Raw genomic sequence first — 19,021 nt, forward strand, 5'->3', positions numbered from 1 at the left:
GATAGTTATTAACTTTTTATTCCGGATTCTGAAAATAGCAATTTTTCACACTACAAAAAGCGCTGAATAAGAAATCTAAAAACTAGTAGCTAAATAAATTCGAGTCACACACACCAAAACTGTAGTGCTGGAGACACTAGGTGAAGCGACGTAACGGCTAGGTCGACCTTGCGGAGGTGTCAGTTGTTTAGCTGGCTGTTGCGAGTAGAGCTGTCTTTACCTCTCTGACACCTGCACTGTTAGTCTATGTTTATACACATGTAGCCTATTACATCACAAGTGTAGCGTTAAATATTGCCTCAGCTATCATTACTGATAACTAATGGACCTGTTGCTTGAAATCAAGCACTGTTGTAATACCCTTTTACGACAGTTAAGGATCTTCATGCAATTTTTGTGCACTTTTAACAAGAAGGTATGGAAACCCCTCATTGTCATTAGTCGTAAACGGACCAGGATGGTTAACGTTGGGGTTAGGGGCCGGCTCCTGTCTAGATCCCATGAGAAGTGATATCGGACATTATCTCAGTTATGTCATCTAGGAAGGAGGGGATTTTAGCTCTGTTCGTGGTTGTAGTCAAAGCAGGTATGCGAAGCCATGCTTCCTTATGTTTATATTTTAAAAAGCTTTAGGGAGCTTCACCAACTCCAATTGTTATCAAACTCAGTAAAACCTCGACCTTTCTACCAGCCCCTATTGTTCCTCATTATCTAGATATTTACAGTTAGAGTTGTGTCACTTCTGGAGGTAGTCCAGATTTGTGATACATCGGAATTTTTCTCTACCCAGAACCCTCCTAGGGGTAGGGGTAGAATGTCCGTAATTTAGGATGAAAAATGCTCTGCTTCCACAACATTTATGAACTAATAAAGGTTAAAAAAGGAAACTTGAGTATAAATGCCCCAACTCAAAATGTTAACACTTGTGGTGCATAACTGTGAGTGATTGAAAACCAAGCATTTAGATTCAAACCAGAGGTCTTCATCTTTATTATTTTTTTATATATTATTAAGTAGTCAATTCGGGACTTAAAAAATTCACAGTTCATGTTTAGAGCAAATATTAAGAAAAAACTTATCTGCGAAACATACTCAGCGTTTCAAGTACTTTTGTGATAAACGTATAAGACAAAGTATATTACAATTTTTAACCATTAATAAAACGTTAAATGTTGATTTTTACACGTATATTGGTGGTTAAAACATATTAATATGTTTTTCGTTAATGTTTCCATCGGAACAGTTTTTAAACATTGAACATTTATAAGTTATATTTCACCATTTCCCTAATATTTAAATAGGACTTAATAAATATAAGTTGTAAATTTAGAAATGTTATTTCGAATACTTGGAAAACGAATAAACAAGTACAGCAAACGTAACTATAAAAATAAATTTATGCAACTTTTGTCCACATTTCCTAGTTGTAACAACTTTTCGTATTGGAGATACACCCCTTTGGAGAGCATTCCCTCAAAATTTAGAATACTCCAGAATGTGGATTTTCAGTTAATTGGTAAGTATTTTCTAATTTTAACTTTTAATCCGCAATCGTTCCAAATTTGGTTTAGATAAACATATTTCACCATATGAACGTAGGTCTTCGATGCTTAGTTTCTATCTGTTTATAAGTTTTTTATTAAAGAAGTTTGATTATATTAAATTACACAAAATTTGGCTCAAATCTTTATGATAACAATGTCAGTTACTGAAAAAGATTGACATCACCTTTAATATTAAACAATTGTGGGCATTATAAATTTTTATATTTTATAATTTAAAAAACCAAACATATTTTTAAAAATTGCAAGAATTACTGTTTTTAAGGATTCAATACAAAATTTAATGACAAAAATTATCAAAAACGAATAATAAATTTAGAACATATTTACTGACAAATCGTACAAATAACGTAGTATAACTTTGTGCAGAGAGTTACGGGAGACCCTTTATTTGGCTGAAATTGATGAATTTAATTACCTCGTTGGTTGACGGTGAAATAACTATTATTTACATGTCTAATTTTTCAAGTTAAAACTATGATTTGTAAGAAAAAGTATTATAGTTTATATTTAGCCTATATCCCTTTTGTCCTCATATTCGATCCCAATTAAAACTAATGTGACTGAAGATTTTCTTTTTCTAAAGAAACTCCTAAATAGATTTCAATATAAAGTAATTGATGAATCATCACTATCATCAATAGTGATTATAGTGGTTAATCCTTTATGCCTACATTTAACGAGATTTAATTATTAAATAAAAAAAAACTAGAGTTCTTATCTGAATTGCGAACTTTTCAGATGGCCAAGTTATATAAATATAAGAATTATATAAATTCTTATAGTTTGTAATCTAAAATATGAAGTTTATTTAGAAATATCTTAACATATTTCCTGTTCAGTTCGATTAGATGTAGATGAGCGCCTGCAATATTTACGTTACATGCAGCACAGCTGGGAGTTGAGTTTGCTTATAAGCAGTATGCAGGCGTTCATGTTTCTTTGTAATATAGATTTTTTACACAATTATTCAGAATTGTCGGGTGTATGAAAATATTGAGATTTGGACCCGGAATCTCCAGTTTTGACCTAGATTGTAAAAGTTGACGTAACTAAATGTTATTTTATGGCGTTGCACTTTGTTTATCTGTCGCAGCTCTAATATTTCTCCCAGTAAACGTTTAAAACACCTTATCTGAGTCACCCTGTATAATGTTGGATTATGTAGGGATTTTATTTCATAGTAAGAAAAGATACAAGTTTGTTTTAAGGACATGCTATTACATTCTTTAATCCGATTATCAAAAAAAAGATAATCGTCATTTATAAACCAAACTAAAACAAAACAAATACAATATATTAATGGAGAAAATATTTCAAGTTGTTTTCTTTATCCACTCAATGTTTTAATGTAATTTTTATTATCGAACAACCTATAACAGATGAACATAATTTATTGCAGTATGTAGTAATAAATTTTACAACCTCAAGTCTTGTACAGTATCAAATTTATTTTAATTCTGGAATCCTGGGACATGCATATGCGATGTATGCCCGTTCCAAGATTCCAAATTATAGGTGAATAAATACATTTATAGGCCTAAGGGTTCTCTTCTTTTAGGTTGACCGTACTCAGTCCTTTATTTTGTAACTTTAACATCAAGGATTTGAACGAACCACAATCACTGAGTATTTTTTATTAACTATTTTAACAAGTATTGTAACTATTTTACTCTACTTTAAGATGTAAAGTTTTAGAAGTATACTATTTATAAGTTAATCGCAAACGTAACTGTGATATTTTTTTCTGTTAACTATTTCAAAAGTTAACGTTGGCTTAGTTTGAAAAGCTTTTTTATTTTTAACATTAAATTTCACAATTCCATTTTTCATGTTACACAAATATACATAACACGTTTCGATCGTTTATGAACTTAGTGAATTGCATCTTGCTCCTTCATTTCGTAGTGGATTATACTATTTATATATAAACAAGAGAAAACAATTTACTAGTCCGTCCAGAAAGTTTCTGTATTCTTAATTTCTTTGTATTTAATGTTCGTTATTACCTATGGATGACATGGACGAATAACAGGATTACGGATCTTACGGATTTATGTGTTTTTGATGCTAAAACGTTTCAGGAACTGATATATGCTCCCTTCTTCAGTTTTCATGGAATGCTAAAAGTTAAGTGTGCAAGAAAACTCACAATAAAAATATAGCGGTGAACACACCAGTCAGAAATGTTGTTTTATGTTCTTTCATGCAGTGTAACCTTTTAGGATTTGTAGCCTGAAGTAGAAGATAGATAATAATTCTAGAAAAATCGTATTTTTGTTGTTGTAAAATATAGCGGTGAACACACCAGTCAGAAATGTTGTTTTATGTTCTTTCATGCAGTGTAACCTTTTAGGATTTGTAGCCTGAAGTAGAAGATAGATAAGAATTCTAGAAAAATCGTATTTTTGTTGTTGTAAAATATAGCGGTGAACACACCAGTCAGAAATGTTGTTTTATGTTCTTTCATGCAGTGTAACCTTTTAGGATTTGTAGCCTGAAGTAGAAGATAGATAATAATTCTAGAAAAATCGTATTTTTGTTGTTGTAAAATATAGCGGTGAACACACCAGTCAGAAATGTTGTTTTATGTTCTTTCATGCAGTGTAACCTTTTAGGATTTGTAGCCTGAAGTAGAAGATAGATAAGAATTCTAGAAAAATCGTATTTTTGTTGTTGTAAAATATAGCGGTGAACACACCAGTCAGAAATGTTGTTTTATGTTCTTTCATGCAGTGTAACCTTTTAGGATTTGTAGCCTGAAGTAGAAGATAGATAAGAATTCTAGAAAAATCGTATTTTTGTTGTTGTAAAATATAGCGGTGAACACACCAGTCCGAAATGTTGTTTTATATTCTTTCATGCAGTGTAACCTTTTAGGATTTGTAGCCTGAAGTAGAAGATAGATAATAATTCTATAAAAATCGTATTTTTGTTGTTGTAAAATATAGCGGTGAACACACCAGTCAGAAATATTGTTTTATGTTCTTTCATGCAGTGTAACCTTTTAGGATTTGTATCCTGAAGTAGAAGATAGATAAGAATTCTAGAAAAATCGTATTTTTGTTGTTGTAAAATATAAGGAAAGCAAATCTTCTTAATACTTTTATGAATAGCTCGCCAGTCCACAGACTGCATCAGAGACATGCACGTGTTATCCCGTCTTTTTGACATCCGATGATGACCGCCAGTCAGCCAGGACTCCTGGAGGAAGCTGGGCCGCGGACCCTGACTAATGTTTCCTGTCTCTGACCTTGTCTGGGACAAAACCAGTGACATCTTCATAGTGAACCCTAGTGTGATCATCGTGTGCTGACAACCCACAAGGCGGATACAAGGTTTCCTATAACAATCCTCTTATTCACAAGTATCTTATGAATCGTATCATAACAACATTTTGGTGATGGAGGAGCTTGTCAGACATATCTTTTACTCAAGGAAGTATTAACGTGACCTTGTCACTAAACAACAGGATTACAGATGTTGCTAGAAACGATAAGTTAGTTTTGACCTCTCTTGAAGGGTGCTTATATGGAGTAATAAGGTAAAATGGTAAACTTTCATATACTTACAAGTTCACGCAATATTTTTAAGTAACGTCTCCATTAGTAATTGATCTAAATTTTCACAGAATTTGAGGCCCTTTTGAGACGTGACTGACTCTCGAAATTTTTAGATAGTTAAGGGAACTGACTTAATAAATTATACCTAGCCAATCACAAGAGCAAAGAAACAACGTTGTCTTATGAAATCAAAATGCTCGAGATATACTCTCCATATCAGGTTACTCTGGTAACTTTTCTTCATAAAAAATAATCGATTTACGAAACGAAATTTTCTTCAAATTTGGAATATAGCTCAACCGAGAGAGAGAGAGTTCCCACATTATTTCCGCAAGTACGAGTAGGTCGGTTCGCCACTACAACAATATAGCCTACTATGTACGAGATATTATACAGTTTTTCTAAAGCTCCCGCCGCACAATCATCCATGACTGGTTACTGAGCACTCTAATACCAAATAAGTACCACATAGTGTGATAGAACTTAAATCTTACTAGAAGACTGTTCACAGCGCTAACAGCCAGACCTAGGAACTACCATTGACAGGATATAAAGCATCACTAGCGAATTCTGTTAGTTCGTGCTAATTACAAATTTCAGCGAGACGTCTGAGTTTTAATTGTTTTTTTTCTCCTGGCTGCTTAAATTAGTTATGAGCAGAACGTTTGTGCTTAAGCAAAACGATCAAGTTGGCTGCAAACGGTTCCTGCAACATGTTTTCTTTTCAAGGGTATATTATCCCACATAGACATAATGCACAGCCTCAGCTGCAATATCGCGATAAGGAGAGCGGAACACTCCAGTCTATTATTAAACGAGCGCTGGCTTTATAGTACAAAACATGGATATTCAAGTGATATTTGGAGTCAGGACAAATTGAAACCATAAATTATTTAATGATTTTAATATCGTTGCAAATATTTGTGGGTAAATATTTAATTAACTAACGTTTAATATTTAACGTAATATACGTAAAATATACTACAGATTTGGTGGTTGTCTGTTTCCATTATGGATTTTGAAAGTTTTACTGATGAAATTGGTCCTCTCTTAATAAATATTATTCAAAAATACGTTAGAGCATTTGGACCAAAACGACGAAAAGCCATCACAGTCTAGGTAACGGTCAATAATTTGTAATAATTTTATATCTATAACGATGTTTCAAGAAAATGGACAAATTAGAAAATTGTGATTGAAATTTAGATTTAATACTTTCCAAGTATAACTGGACTGAAACTGTTCAGTAAGTTCAACAATTTATTGACAAATGGTCGTAGTTTAAGTGTCAAGACTTGGCTCGATAAGATAAAAAATACTGGATATCAGTCAAGTTTTCATTTCGTCTGGAGCAGATTTGGAAATCAAGACTTCTTTGATTTATAATACGAATATCCCTAGAACTTAGATTAATGCGGATGGAACTTTGTTTGGGCCAAGCAATATCAATCACTTAACTTCTTCACTGGATCGAGCGTTAATTAAAATACATTGTATCGGATAGTTGTTGTACAAACAATATTTGTCTTGTTATTAGTTCTCTACAGAGCGATCAGTGCAACACATCAGTATTCATCTATACTTATTAAATAAGTATCAACATATTCAGCTACATACAGTTGTATCGAACAAGGTTAGGCTATAAACAAACGCTTTGTTTACAAAGCTGTGTCGAAAATAATAGCACAAGTATGTAGAGGAATGGTGTAATAGCTAAGATTCTTGTTGCACTTTATATGCCTTGTTTTTCTTTAAATCAATAGGGACATTTGACTGAATTCTATCGTCAGCGCTCTAGTTTTGGCGGAGGAAACATGGGAGGACATAGAAAAATTTACAAAATAAAGATAATTTTTTATCAGATTAAATTTTTCCTAGCGTCAGCAGGTTTGGTTTTTAACCTTGTGGCAACTTTCAATCTCTTTTCCTAGTTGTTTTAAAAATAAGGCACATGTTAAATAATCCTTCCGGCTTAGTTGGAAGAAGTAGGTAAATTTTGAGAGAATTAAAATATTACTACTTTATTCTCATGGGTTTACATGCACTGTATTCAAGTTCAGATATTTCTTGAAATCTGTTCAAAATAATAAAAGTGCTTAGGTATATAAAACATTTAGGAGATGTTATAAGCATTCAAAAACAGTCTTTCTTTTTTTACTTTAGGTGTATAAATAAAGTAGTTGTAAATTTTATAAAAGTTTGAACGGCCGTCATACGAAACCAAATCATACACCAAGCTGATGAACGAACGTAGGCGAGATAAGATATTTTGTTTTCAACTTTTTTGGGGCAATTATCATTTTCGCAAGTCACGATGGAATTGAACTTTTGAATGAGTGTGGTTTTGGGCTCTGTGGGTAATGTTCAGTGAAATTATGCAGAAATATTTAGTAAGTGCTACCATTGCAATAAACTGTTGTTGTATACGAAATTTACCTGTATGTCATATGATTGTACTCAGATTGTTTACTAATACATTCTGCAATTTCTCTTTGCTATCATGGTTACCACTATAAAAATGTTTAGAAAAAAATGTCAATGTCTATAAAGCGCTTAGAAAATTCCCACGCACTGACACGCACAGTCACGAACTCGGTGCTGCTGACGGTATAGGAATGAAGCTTTATACCAAATTTCAAGTCTGTAAGTCACTTCGTTTTCGAGATATCGTGAGGGCAGACAGACAGACTGTATTCATCTCTCTGGAGTTTGTCCAGCTCCTTGAGTGATAAACTTCGTTATTGCTCAACTAATAAATTATCATAAAACATGAAATACTATTAAGCTATAGCTCATCCTACTTCAAATACATATAATGTCTCGTGGAGTTACAACAATTTCCATCGTGTTCTGTATTCGGGGAAGTTATCTTAGTGTTGTGAATTTAAAGTTTTAATAAATCGTCAAAAACCATTATCGAGATATTGATTTTCAGTAGTACGATTTCAGTGTGGGGAAAATTGTGTCCTGTTTTTTGTGATCAAACATTACAATATGCACTGTAGATCATTAGAAAGTCGTTCTGAAATCGGGCACAATCTATTTCTCATTGGACAATAAACAGCGAACCTTGCCGCCTGGCTGGCTGCGGCCATTTCATCAGTGCATGTCCGTTTCCGGTGGATAAAACAGTATGTGTGGGAGTGCGAATGTGTGTATGTGTGACAATAACACATACACACACATACACACTGTGCATGTCAATTAGACCAGTGACCTAGGTCAGGGATAGCCGTCATTATCCTATTCAGTCGGCCGAGTCCGTGTTGGAGTTGAGTTCCTCACTTCATTTCTCGTAAGGCTGTATGCAGAGCTGGCCGCTGCTTTTTGTAAGTACGCAGTTGATACTCAACAACGGGTTTTTGAAATCGGTTTTTAACAGAAAAACTTTGAATTGTAAATGTTAGTTGTTTTATTTCACTTTTACTCCGGTTAATTTTACAGTTTTTGTAAAACTTTGATGACTATACTTATTTTGATTTACATGTCTTGCAATATGTGATTGTAATTCTAACTTTGTAATGTGCATAGACTGCTTATTGATTTGCATAGTAGAGAATTTATTTAAATAAAACATTACTGTTTGTGTTTGGTACTGAGGAGTAATAATAAAACAAATTTCCTAAAAAGAGTGTGGCCTGTATACTGCAATAATGTTTTAATATTCCAGTACATTTTTCTTATTGCTGATTTTTATTTGAACACTTTTATCATTTATTTGAAAAATAATCTTCCCCGTAGACCTTCGGGAATTTGGAATATATTACTCCATAACATGCTGTGTTAATACCATTTAAATACGGTACGATGTCAAATATCTAGAGTACAGGAAAGTATAAGAAAATTCATTCGTTCTCTCGAGAAGTCTTATTGTCAGGATATATCCTACTGTACATACTATTTATTACTCAATTAATTGATCTCATAGAATATTTTTAATTAAAACGCTATTGAAAACGCCAAAAAGAGTAAAATAAATTAATGTTTAATTTTTGGCATTGTGCTTATGAGATAAAAATTTATGAGTTTCACTACAGTAGTTTTATAGAAGAGTATTACAGAATAATATAATTAAAATACCACTTGATTTTGTACGAAATATTACTAAATTATTTTAATAAACGTAGAGATTAACAATTTTTACTTCAAAGTGTTCTTTCAGTTGTTACGTATGCGGATTGTTTTATACGGTAGACTATCTTGTTAAAGTAAAGTAATTCAATATTTTCTTTTGAGTAAAAATATTACAATTAATTTATTGTTTTAAATGTGCTAAAAACGGCCTTCTGTTGCAATTCCAAACTATTAGATATTGTTTTACGCTGGACTGTGTGGATCTATAACCAAATCAGAAAGAACAAAGGTGTTAATTCTTACATCCATATTTCAGTGGAGTGTTAGCACAAGTCGCACCCATTGTATTTAGAGTTTTGTGCCACCCTTGGATAGGCAGATAAATCATCAGTGGTGTGAGAATTGGTTGTTATATCAAGGGAAGGTAGTATAAAATGAGCATCTAAAATTGGCATTGACCAACAAACTGAGAAAAAATCAACAATGTGCCGATTGTTGTACAATAGCACATTGTAGGAGTAATGGCTGGCCTAAGGCGAGGAAGCTCTTGTAAACAAGCATTTAAAGGAACACAACATTTTGACTTCAACATCATTGTACACAATTATTACCCGTGCTGATATAAAGTACAATAGATATTACGCATTGCTACTCCCCGCTAAACTTCTGGACCTAATTATTTGACAAACTTTCAAAGCTTTAGATATCTATGTACTTAACATTCAGTGACATATTATCATGCGCGAATGTCACTACATTGTTATGTTTTAAGTATCCTGTCTCAACTCTGTAGCAAGTATTTTTGCTTGTGGCAATTTCTTTCTATTATAATTATCATTTATTGACTGTTATTGCTCATAATTTATTTTTGAACATTTAAACATGAAACAGACATGGAACATATGAAATTTGTATATATGTTTCCTGCCGAAAAACAGGAACGCCATGGTTATCTACATTTGATTTTAAATGGCATTCTAAACACTTCTGATCAAAATATTTTATTAATATTTATTAAAAAATCATTTATGCATATTACAACTAATTATATAATAGAATAAAACTCTATCCACCTACAAAGGAAACATAGCATTATGGTATGACGTAACAAAGCATCAAGCCCTGCGTGGCCATCACCGGTGATGAGCAAAGTTGTGATGGCTGTTGACGACTGTGATGGGCCCGCGGAACGGCTGGTCACCGTTATAATTACTTTTTGCCGCAAACGAGCTCAGGTCTCGGTCGATAAACAATTTGGCGCCGCCATTTGATCCCGTCATTCACGCCAGACAACCGTCATTACATGAACAAAATCATTTATTATGCTCTGCAGAGCTTACTTTGTTCTACTTCTGTTGTATTTACGATAATTCATACTTAGGCTCTTTTCTGCGTTTCTATGTCTACAAAATATTTTGCTCAACTTGGGGTCCTACATATATATGGATAAATCATTTATATATAAATTATTTGTAGCGTAATAAGAACGTGAGAAACATGGAATCTTTATAAATAGTCGTATAAATCTCCATCCCCCTACACAAATTGCTTCTTTCTTAAAATGCCTTTATTTCATTAAAATACCGTAATCAATTTTAAGATGCAGTTTTTTATTTAACAGAAATGTCCACGCAACAGTTACCAAACAATTGCTGTACAATATATTTTGCCAATGTTTTATTACACGTTTTCTGCCCGTACTAATTATGAAAATAAGGAAAAGTAACTATTTTGCATTATACAGATTTTCTGTAGGATACTTATTATGTAAATGAATGTTGTTTCTAACAAACTAACGATTAATGGACCAAAATAACCTACTTTCTCAAATATTATATTTTTTCGTACTTGAAATCAATCTAAACTGAGGCTAGTTTAGCTTAGAATCGACCGAAATGTTGTACTTAGATCTAAAGGTATTTATCGTCAGTAACCAAAGGATGTATTTGCTTTCCCAAACTTTGTCACAGTGTTTAGAGTAATTCATTTTGTATTACTAACAGTATAAATTATGAGACATAACGTCGATTTCGAGCGAATAATTTCTCACCACGTGTCTAAATGTCCGTTTTGAAACCAGGAACTATATGCTTTCGATTTCAGACATCTATTGTTAAAGATGACACATAATTAAGATTTTACACCCGGAGACCTAACCTTCTTGAGAGCTTACTATATTTGTATGCTCCTACCACCAGAAACCTTAGGCTTTGGGGGCCTACGAGAACTCTGGGCTCGCGATGGCTCCCAACCTACGAAGCTAATGGTCCGTGAAAGGTAATTGCCCTTAGAGGCTTCCTAACTGCGAAATTTTTTTGCTGTTTCTGATCCAGGATGTCCCGTATTTGGGAACTCCAGCCGCTGAGAGTTTCTGACCTTTTGGAATTTCCGAGTTTTGGGAGCTCCTCGGCTGTGGAGATTCCTGGACTGTACGAGGTTCTCTTTCTGAGGAATTCTAGTCTCTTCAGTCAAGCTATTCACAGCTCTCGGTAAATGCAAAATTTTGATTATTTAAACCCTTAGAATTCTGGCAGCTTCCGATATACGAGTGCATTCAACCTCTTGTGCTTTGTGGTTTCCGTATCTCCCTGAAATCTCCCAATCGTTCGTAAGTTCGTAAAAGGTTTCGCCTCTTTGATCAAAAGGTGCTCATGAACTGTTATCTGTTAACATCTCCTCATAAAATGTTCAGGTAGTTGTTTTCATAAAAACGTGTAGTGTAGTAGTATGAAAATCAGTTCAAGCTCTTCGGCTCCGCCCTTTTGACTCCAGTGGTGGTCTATAGAGAGGATGCTGAAAACCAAGAAATCCGAGGAGAGATAATGTGACACTGGAATTGTTAGACCTGATGAACCGTGAATAATAACGGAAACCACTTTATTTAAGTATTACGAAAAGAATTGGATGCTCGATTCTGTACGGGCGTGGCGTCGTGTAAAGCTGTTAAGGTTTTAGTGGTGCATTTACCAAATGGGTTGGAGTAATTCAACATCATTAAATTTCAAATGTCTTATTACTCATATAACATGAAATGGCACAAAATACAAAATTAATCGCTATTTGAAAACAGGATTCTTTTCGATCTATTTAAAATTATGAAACTTTGAAATTTCAAAATATAATGTATTGATTAAAAAAAACCCCTTTTCTCCAATAATTACCGTAATTAAAAAAAAAATTATGGTTGCCTGTAAAGTCGGTTTTACGGGCGAAGATTTTACGTGACAACGTCTTTTTCTCGGTAGAATATTTATTGATATGAATATTATTAAATTGCACAATAGGAACAAGGAATTGAATGAAAATAAGAATTGCACAAATTTTAACTATAGAAATATATTTTGTTTACTAAAACATTGTACATAATTTGAAATTAATTAAAATTTGTTATTGTAAATGGTAAAGTTGAATAAAACATTTACTAAAATTGGAATTTGAAATTCTTGCTAAACACAGTTAAATTCTAACTCCGCGCGTGGTGATTGGTCGGTTTATTTCGTTTGTTTGGTCGCACTGTTATGACAGGTTAGAGGTTATAATTTGTTATTTTAAATGTTTGACTAGCAATACGCGCTGTTTCTTCTCAATCGACTGAATTACGATTGATTGCAGAGTGATTTAAACTAATAATTTACTTAACACTATCAACATTTGTCAATAGTATGACATAACCTATAAACTCAGTTTCTCAACTTTTGTGTCAATCTAACAATTAATCAATCAATCATAGTTTACGATAATGAAATATCAGTGTACAATTATTTACCTTTATTGTTGTAGTTGTTGTAAATGACGAATCTAAGCACTCCACATTTTCACGAATAAACATAGTTATCTGCTTTATCCCATGCGGCGGACCCACAGTTATCTGCTTTATCCCGTGCGGATCCCGTGCGGCGGACCCACTGGACGGGCATCGTAACGTTACCGGGCGTTACACTTTTTCATGAGTGACTCCGAGCCGCAACCTAATTTAAGACGTTGTCACGTCAAAATTTATAAGTGATTACTGTAACGCCATATTTTATTTAAACATCAATGAATGGTTTAAATCTCTTTCCAAAATGGTTGCTTTTTATGTTTATATGCAAAATAAAGATTATGAAATGTTTAACTATCCTTCAGTTACATGGGATCAAGGTAGCACCCAATCAACCCAAACTGTTTTGATGTCATGATGTTATCTCTTTGGTTGATTTAGATTTCAGTGCTTTGATCTGAAGAGTAACTAGGAGAATTTACTAATTCATTATTTTGAGGTCCTCATCATCCCTCCATTTCCAGACAAAATTAAAAATCCATCTAAATGCGACTTTTTAAAGAGTTATGTCCTATTTTCATGAGTCTAACAGTTCAGATAAATGAATAATATATTTTTAGTCACTTAAATTTTAAATCCACTTTTACATAGTATAGATATCAGTGCTTTGAAAACTACATTGGATTATGTCTTTTGTTTTCTTCAATAAATATGATGCTCACCAAATGGAGGTATCTATTAAAGTTAATAATTAATACCATGATAAAAGGGAAAAGTAAAAAAACATTCAAAACAACTTCTAATCATTACTTTAACGTGATTGGCAGAAGCTTAACCAACCACCGAACAATGTGTTCAATATATTTAGCGATCAATTACCCTTTTTCGCAACAGGATTCCATCTTTATGATTATCTGAAGATCTGATGATATCTTCTTTTCTTTCTTAATTATTTCTAAGATTATCGTATTTTTATTGGGTAACATAAGTAGTATGAAATATTGGTAAATACTTACAGGTTTACTTTTTTAAGTTAGGTTTAATATCTGTTGACTAAAGGTGGCTCTCTATGGCAAGAATGTTCCAAATTATAATTGTGTTTTTGACGCCGTGTGAAACGAAAAACTTAGACGAGAGTTTATTTGTTTGTTGGATGACGCTTAACGTAACAGACCAAAGTAATTCGTCAGTGCCTAAGATACATTATAAAGTTTACTGCCGGAAAACAATAACCATTACTGCGAGGTTTATACATTTTGTTGCAGTCGTTAAGTTTACAACGATACACTGCGGGTCCAATTACCATCCGATCGTAAACCAACCTGGATAATAACGTTAACGTTTATAAGTCTTGCTTCACAAAAATTGATCACTGCCATTATACATAATCCTTTGAAGGATAATGATTTAGAACATTTGACTTTGATCAACTTATTTCCGATAAACATATTTAGGCCGTGGTGAATTATGTAAAAGGATTGAATAACATAATTTTTTCGCATTAAAAAACTTAATGAGACAACCATAATTATATAGTAAAAATGAAATGTTTTGATCGTCGATGGTACATTGGTCGATCATGAAATACTTTTATTAACAATAAAATGGAGAAAACTAAACTGAAACTCTAAAAACGAAAAGGTAATACCACAATGGGGTATCCGTAAAAAAAAAGATAAATGGTAGTTCGGAACTAGATAAAGAGAGTAAAAATCATATAAGCTTTTTTAATACACCTAATTTTTACCCAACAATAATCTTAACTTTTACCATTCTAATATACTTTTATTAGTTCACTTTTGTTAAAACTTCAGTACAAATCGGTACTATTTTTAACCTACAATATTAAAAAGCTTTAAATGATGTTTTGTAGGGTCATTACTGTGTTTTCTCGAATTATGTGTATTTTAAAATGATGTATTAAATGAATTATACTTTTGTAAATACTGACATACTCGTTTTTAATTTATTATGGACCAAATTAAAAAAAAAGTAAACATAATGTCTCAACTCTCAACTGTAACCGATTCATACAATGACAATTTCAAATGACAAATCAAGTTGGGATGTTTATTTTTTGTAATTATATTTTTAATCGGTTTATTTAATTCAGTCTATTTCATCCATATTGACAATACAATATATGATACGATGGGATAGACATTGTAGTAGTCTCAATGTATAAATGTTTATAGTATTTAAAAGGTATTAAATATAAATTTTTAAGCTTTCCGTACACAGATACTAGGTTGAAAAGTCGGAGATGTACCCTTGTTATATTATGTCCCATAAAAAAAGAAACAGCATGTTTATAATTGGAACATTATTGAAAGATATATGCTGATGTCAAATGTCAAAATGTTTGTTCTGTAATTCAAACTGTTTAAAACCAAACTAATTAAGTTTCAATGAAATAATTTATCAATATTTATCTACTATCAAAAATTTTGAATATTTAAACAAATTATATAATGGTTCGAAACGTTTTTTATGTTTTATTACGTCATACAGGAAGTATAACACGGTCAAATAATAATCAAGCCTTGAAAAGTCCAAACGTTAATAAGTTTAGTGTTTTTCAATGAGTTCTAAGTCATAACTTCAATTGAGTTAAATTTTACAAGAATATATGTGTAAGTTATTAGATTTCAGCGCTTATATAAACTAAGCTCGGGTTGTTATCTATTTATCAAATGAGTCAAATAAGAAAATCGGTTGAAAATTTGATGACCACAATTAGTTGCCATTGCTATATTGCGTCCATTATAGAAGAGCCTGCCCTAAAAATATAGTTTATATTTTATCATTATATATAGTTCCAATATAAGCAGCAAAGATTTTTCAAAAGAACTATTTCCACAATAACAGAGATCTCTGAGAATTATTCGGAACAACGTTTTCTTGTGAACACATAAAAAAATCTTTCACTAAAGGAGATTTTTTACAAGACATTGTTTATACCATTGTTAACCATATAATGTGATGTAAAAGGTGAAAATAGTATCTAGAAATTACAAAAAAATCTTAATTTTGTAATAGTCAGAAAACAGTTAAAGGATTCTCTAGCAAAGTTCATGAATTGCCTAATTTCATCGTGATCGTATAATCCATATGGTTTTCTTATCACGGTTTCAATAGCATTTTACCCTAAATAAAAATTGACTTTTATTAGATGTGATTTGTTATGTAATATTAGAATAAGAGTATTTAGATATGTGCATTTTGTGCCATACTAGTACAAGTACATAATGGGTCAAAGAAGAGGAAACTTATCAAACATTATAGAATATGTTCATAAAGTGTAGGATATTTTTCTGTATGACACATATATATTTGGACTGAACGTTTCAAAATACTCTATTAAAACTAATACAACGTATTCAGGTTTCCACTCACTATAACTGTAAGCCAATTTGCTTCTTAAATTAGATCCTGGACGTTAGATGATTATTTTCACGAAACCCATATATTTTTACTAGGTAAAACTAAACTTTCTTATATTTTATACTACTGGAAAGGAGGGATTGATTGTAAGCGTTTTTTAAAAAACCCTCTATTTTTCACAACTTCAAAGCAGTACCTATTTTAATGGACAGTATATTTTCAAATTATTGCCATAATAAAAAGATTGTTCACTTGAGTTCAATACATTACGATATTTTGTAATAAATACTTTTATACGGAGGTATTAAATAATAAATATCTCGTTTAGAATATTGGCTGTTTTAAGCAGGCACACATGTAAAGAAAGTACGTTTATGGAAGCAGAAAAATGCTCTTTCCGCTTCTGCACCTCGCTGTATTTTGGAAACCAGCACAATAGAGTGAACAATGGACGAACAATAGCTTTACACAACAACGCCGATATCAGGACAGGTATTGTTATGATAAGAATGTGTCCAGTCAGTTGTCCTGTCACTATCACTATTACTGCAAGTTTTCGACCAGTGACAGTGACATTGACTTAGTGACCACAGATACTGCGACGATATGCAATACTTCGACCTCCTCTGTCAACCAACATCAACATACCCTGCCGGCGTCGCCTTCATATGCTCTGTTCTGTAAGTTTTCTTGTGTGTTTCTACATATTCTTATAATCTCAAAAATAAAATTGGTTTTGTAATAATTTGCCGTTAGCAAAACACTTTAAAGGACAAAACTATTATACCAGTTTTAAATTATGAAGGAGGTTTAATTAAGATTTTGCTTAACCGCAGCTATTTAAAAGAATTTATTCGAAGACAGGAAAACACATGGTTTATCTATTATTCCACGAGGAGGTATAGGCAATTCGAGTTTTGGTTGGGTAATGTTGGAAAGAGGCCAGGAAAAATCGACAGAAAGGAAAGATGTAAATTCGTAAACTATGTATACTAATTGATATTATTACTCTAGGAAATTATATGCTGTTTGAAAATAAAAATAAGATTTATTAGATGACAAGAAAATAACAATTTTCATGAAATTATTACTGAAAGATTTTTTTGTATAAAAGAATGTAATTCCTTTAGTTTTATTTTTATTTGCATACTTACAACAAATTTATATATTTACTATCAACAGTTTTTTCTGATTGCGTGATTTCAAAATGCTCCCACTTCTTTAAATGCCTACAATTCCGCCTGAAATGGACAAAACAAACTTTTAACAATTTTCCTGTGTTTAAGGAAAATATTTTAAAGGGATGTGTCCTAAATGTGTTCGAGATTTATAAACAAATCAACATGACCAAACACCAATCGCATCACTTCAAGAATCTATACACAATTTAAATAGTCGGCTTTGGGCAATTCAATAAAGTGTGGCGTTGACGAAAACTTGTTTTATCTCAGTTACAAATTAACAATATGAAACTGTGAGAAATCTGTGTTTTCGTTCAAATATGAACAGATGACGAACTCTGACTGTAACGAACTGACTGTAGGGAGATGTAGCGTCGTATATAAATAGCACAATTGCATGTGGAGTTGTATTGAAATCCAATTTCTCATGTTATAGTCTAAACTTTCACAAAGGAGAGAAAAACCGAACAAATTAGAAAGGAAGAATGTCACCTAAGAGGCCCGTGCAGATGTCTCGGGACAGGACACCGACTCCAAAACACTGTAGCCTACGAGAATCCTCAACATTTGAATCCCATGTATCTGAATTACAGGATCTCCACCAAGTCCAGTTTCCAATGTACCTCGATTTTAAGTTTTTACTATCAGATACAGTCTTCCTCATCTTGTTTGTTGGTTTTAGTTTTTGTACCGTGTTCAAGTTTAGTAAAATCCAGTTCACAAACGTTTTAGAGAAACAAAAAAGTACTATTTAATGAATTAAGTTGATTGAAAAATTCAATGTAAGTAATTTTATTATTTATAATTAAAATAGTTGTAAGGATTAATATTAGTTCTGTAGTTTATAATATTGTGCGAGTTGAAAAACAAATTTTGCCATGCGAACTTGTAAATGTTAATCGTTCTTGAATGTGTTCATTATTAAAAGTTGAATGTGTGACATACCAGAGTGTTGGTAGTTCACGCTGATGTATGTACGATAGTACGTCTATGTCAATACCATCAGCGTTGCTGTGGTCACAGCATTGACTTGCACCATGTGCAGTATATTGACGTACATTAATTTTGATCCATATTGACATGAATAATTCCGAACACTATTCTGTTTCATTATAAAGCTTTTTACATTTTTATGTAAATGAGATCTAAGAGCTCTAAGAGCACGTGTTTTAAATTAAAAACTAAGCGACGGGTTTCTCTAGGATGCATTACTATAGTTTATAGTTCATGCAATTTCAAAAGTTACATTCTAGTTATAATTTTGTTATATTAACCCAGGAGGTTGGGTCTCCTACACGGATTTGTATGTCGGTGTATTTATAGTTTTATTGTATTCCTACAAATCGTATTATGTCAGTTGATTCAAGAATATGCCACTTGTTCCAACCATTCTCACTAGAGAGATATTTTATTTTTAAATAAACAATTTTAATACTTTCAAAGCTAAATATTTAAAAATCAAATTTATAATGATGTTTTGATATTTGTACACATTTC

General features: G+C 32.3%; 1 protein-coding gene across 4 annotated transcripts in view; it reads left to right on the forward strand.

The window, feature by feature from the left end:
* Window positions 1-19,021, forward strand: part of LOC124364748 (protein PRY1-like) — a 189,820-nt gene that overhangs the window by 48,451 nt on the left and 122,348 nt on the right. Inside the window, exon 1 of one of the 4 annotated variants that reach the window (XM_046820495.1) lies at window positions 8,372-8,454. The exons of 2 other annotated variants lie outside the window; for them this stretch is intronic. Coding sequence is in view for 1 of the 2 variants with exons in the window: in XM_046820478.1 (XP_046676434.1) it covers window positions 16,950-17,023 (74 nt within the window). In the remaining variant the exon portion in view is untranslated. Of the gene's footprint in view, window positions 1-8,371; window positions 8,455-16,791; window positions 17,024-19,021 lie in introns of those variants that run through there. One more of the 4 variants, XM_046820478.1, reaches the window with a different exon arrangement.

This window comes from Homalodisca vitripennis, chromosome 1 (genome assembly GCF_021130785.1).
Source record: "Homalodisca vitripennis isolate AUS2020 chromosome 1, UT_GWSS_2.1, whole genome shotgun sequence".
NCBI lineage: Eukaryota > Metazoa > Arthropoda > Insecta > Hemiptera > Cicadellidae > Homalodisca > Homalodisca vitripennis.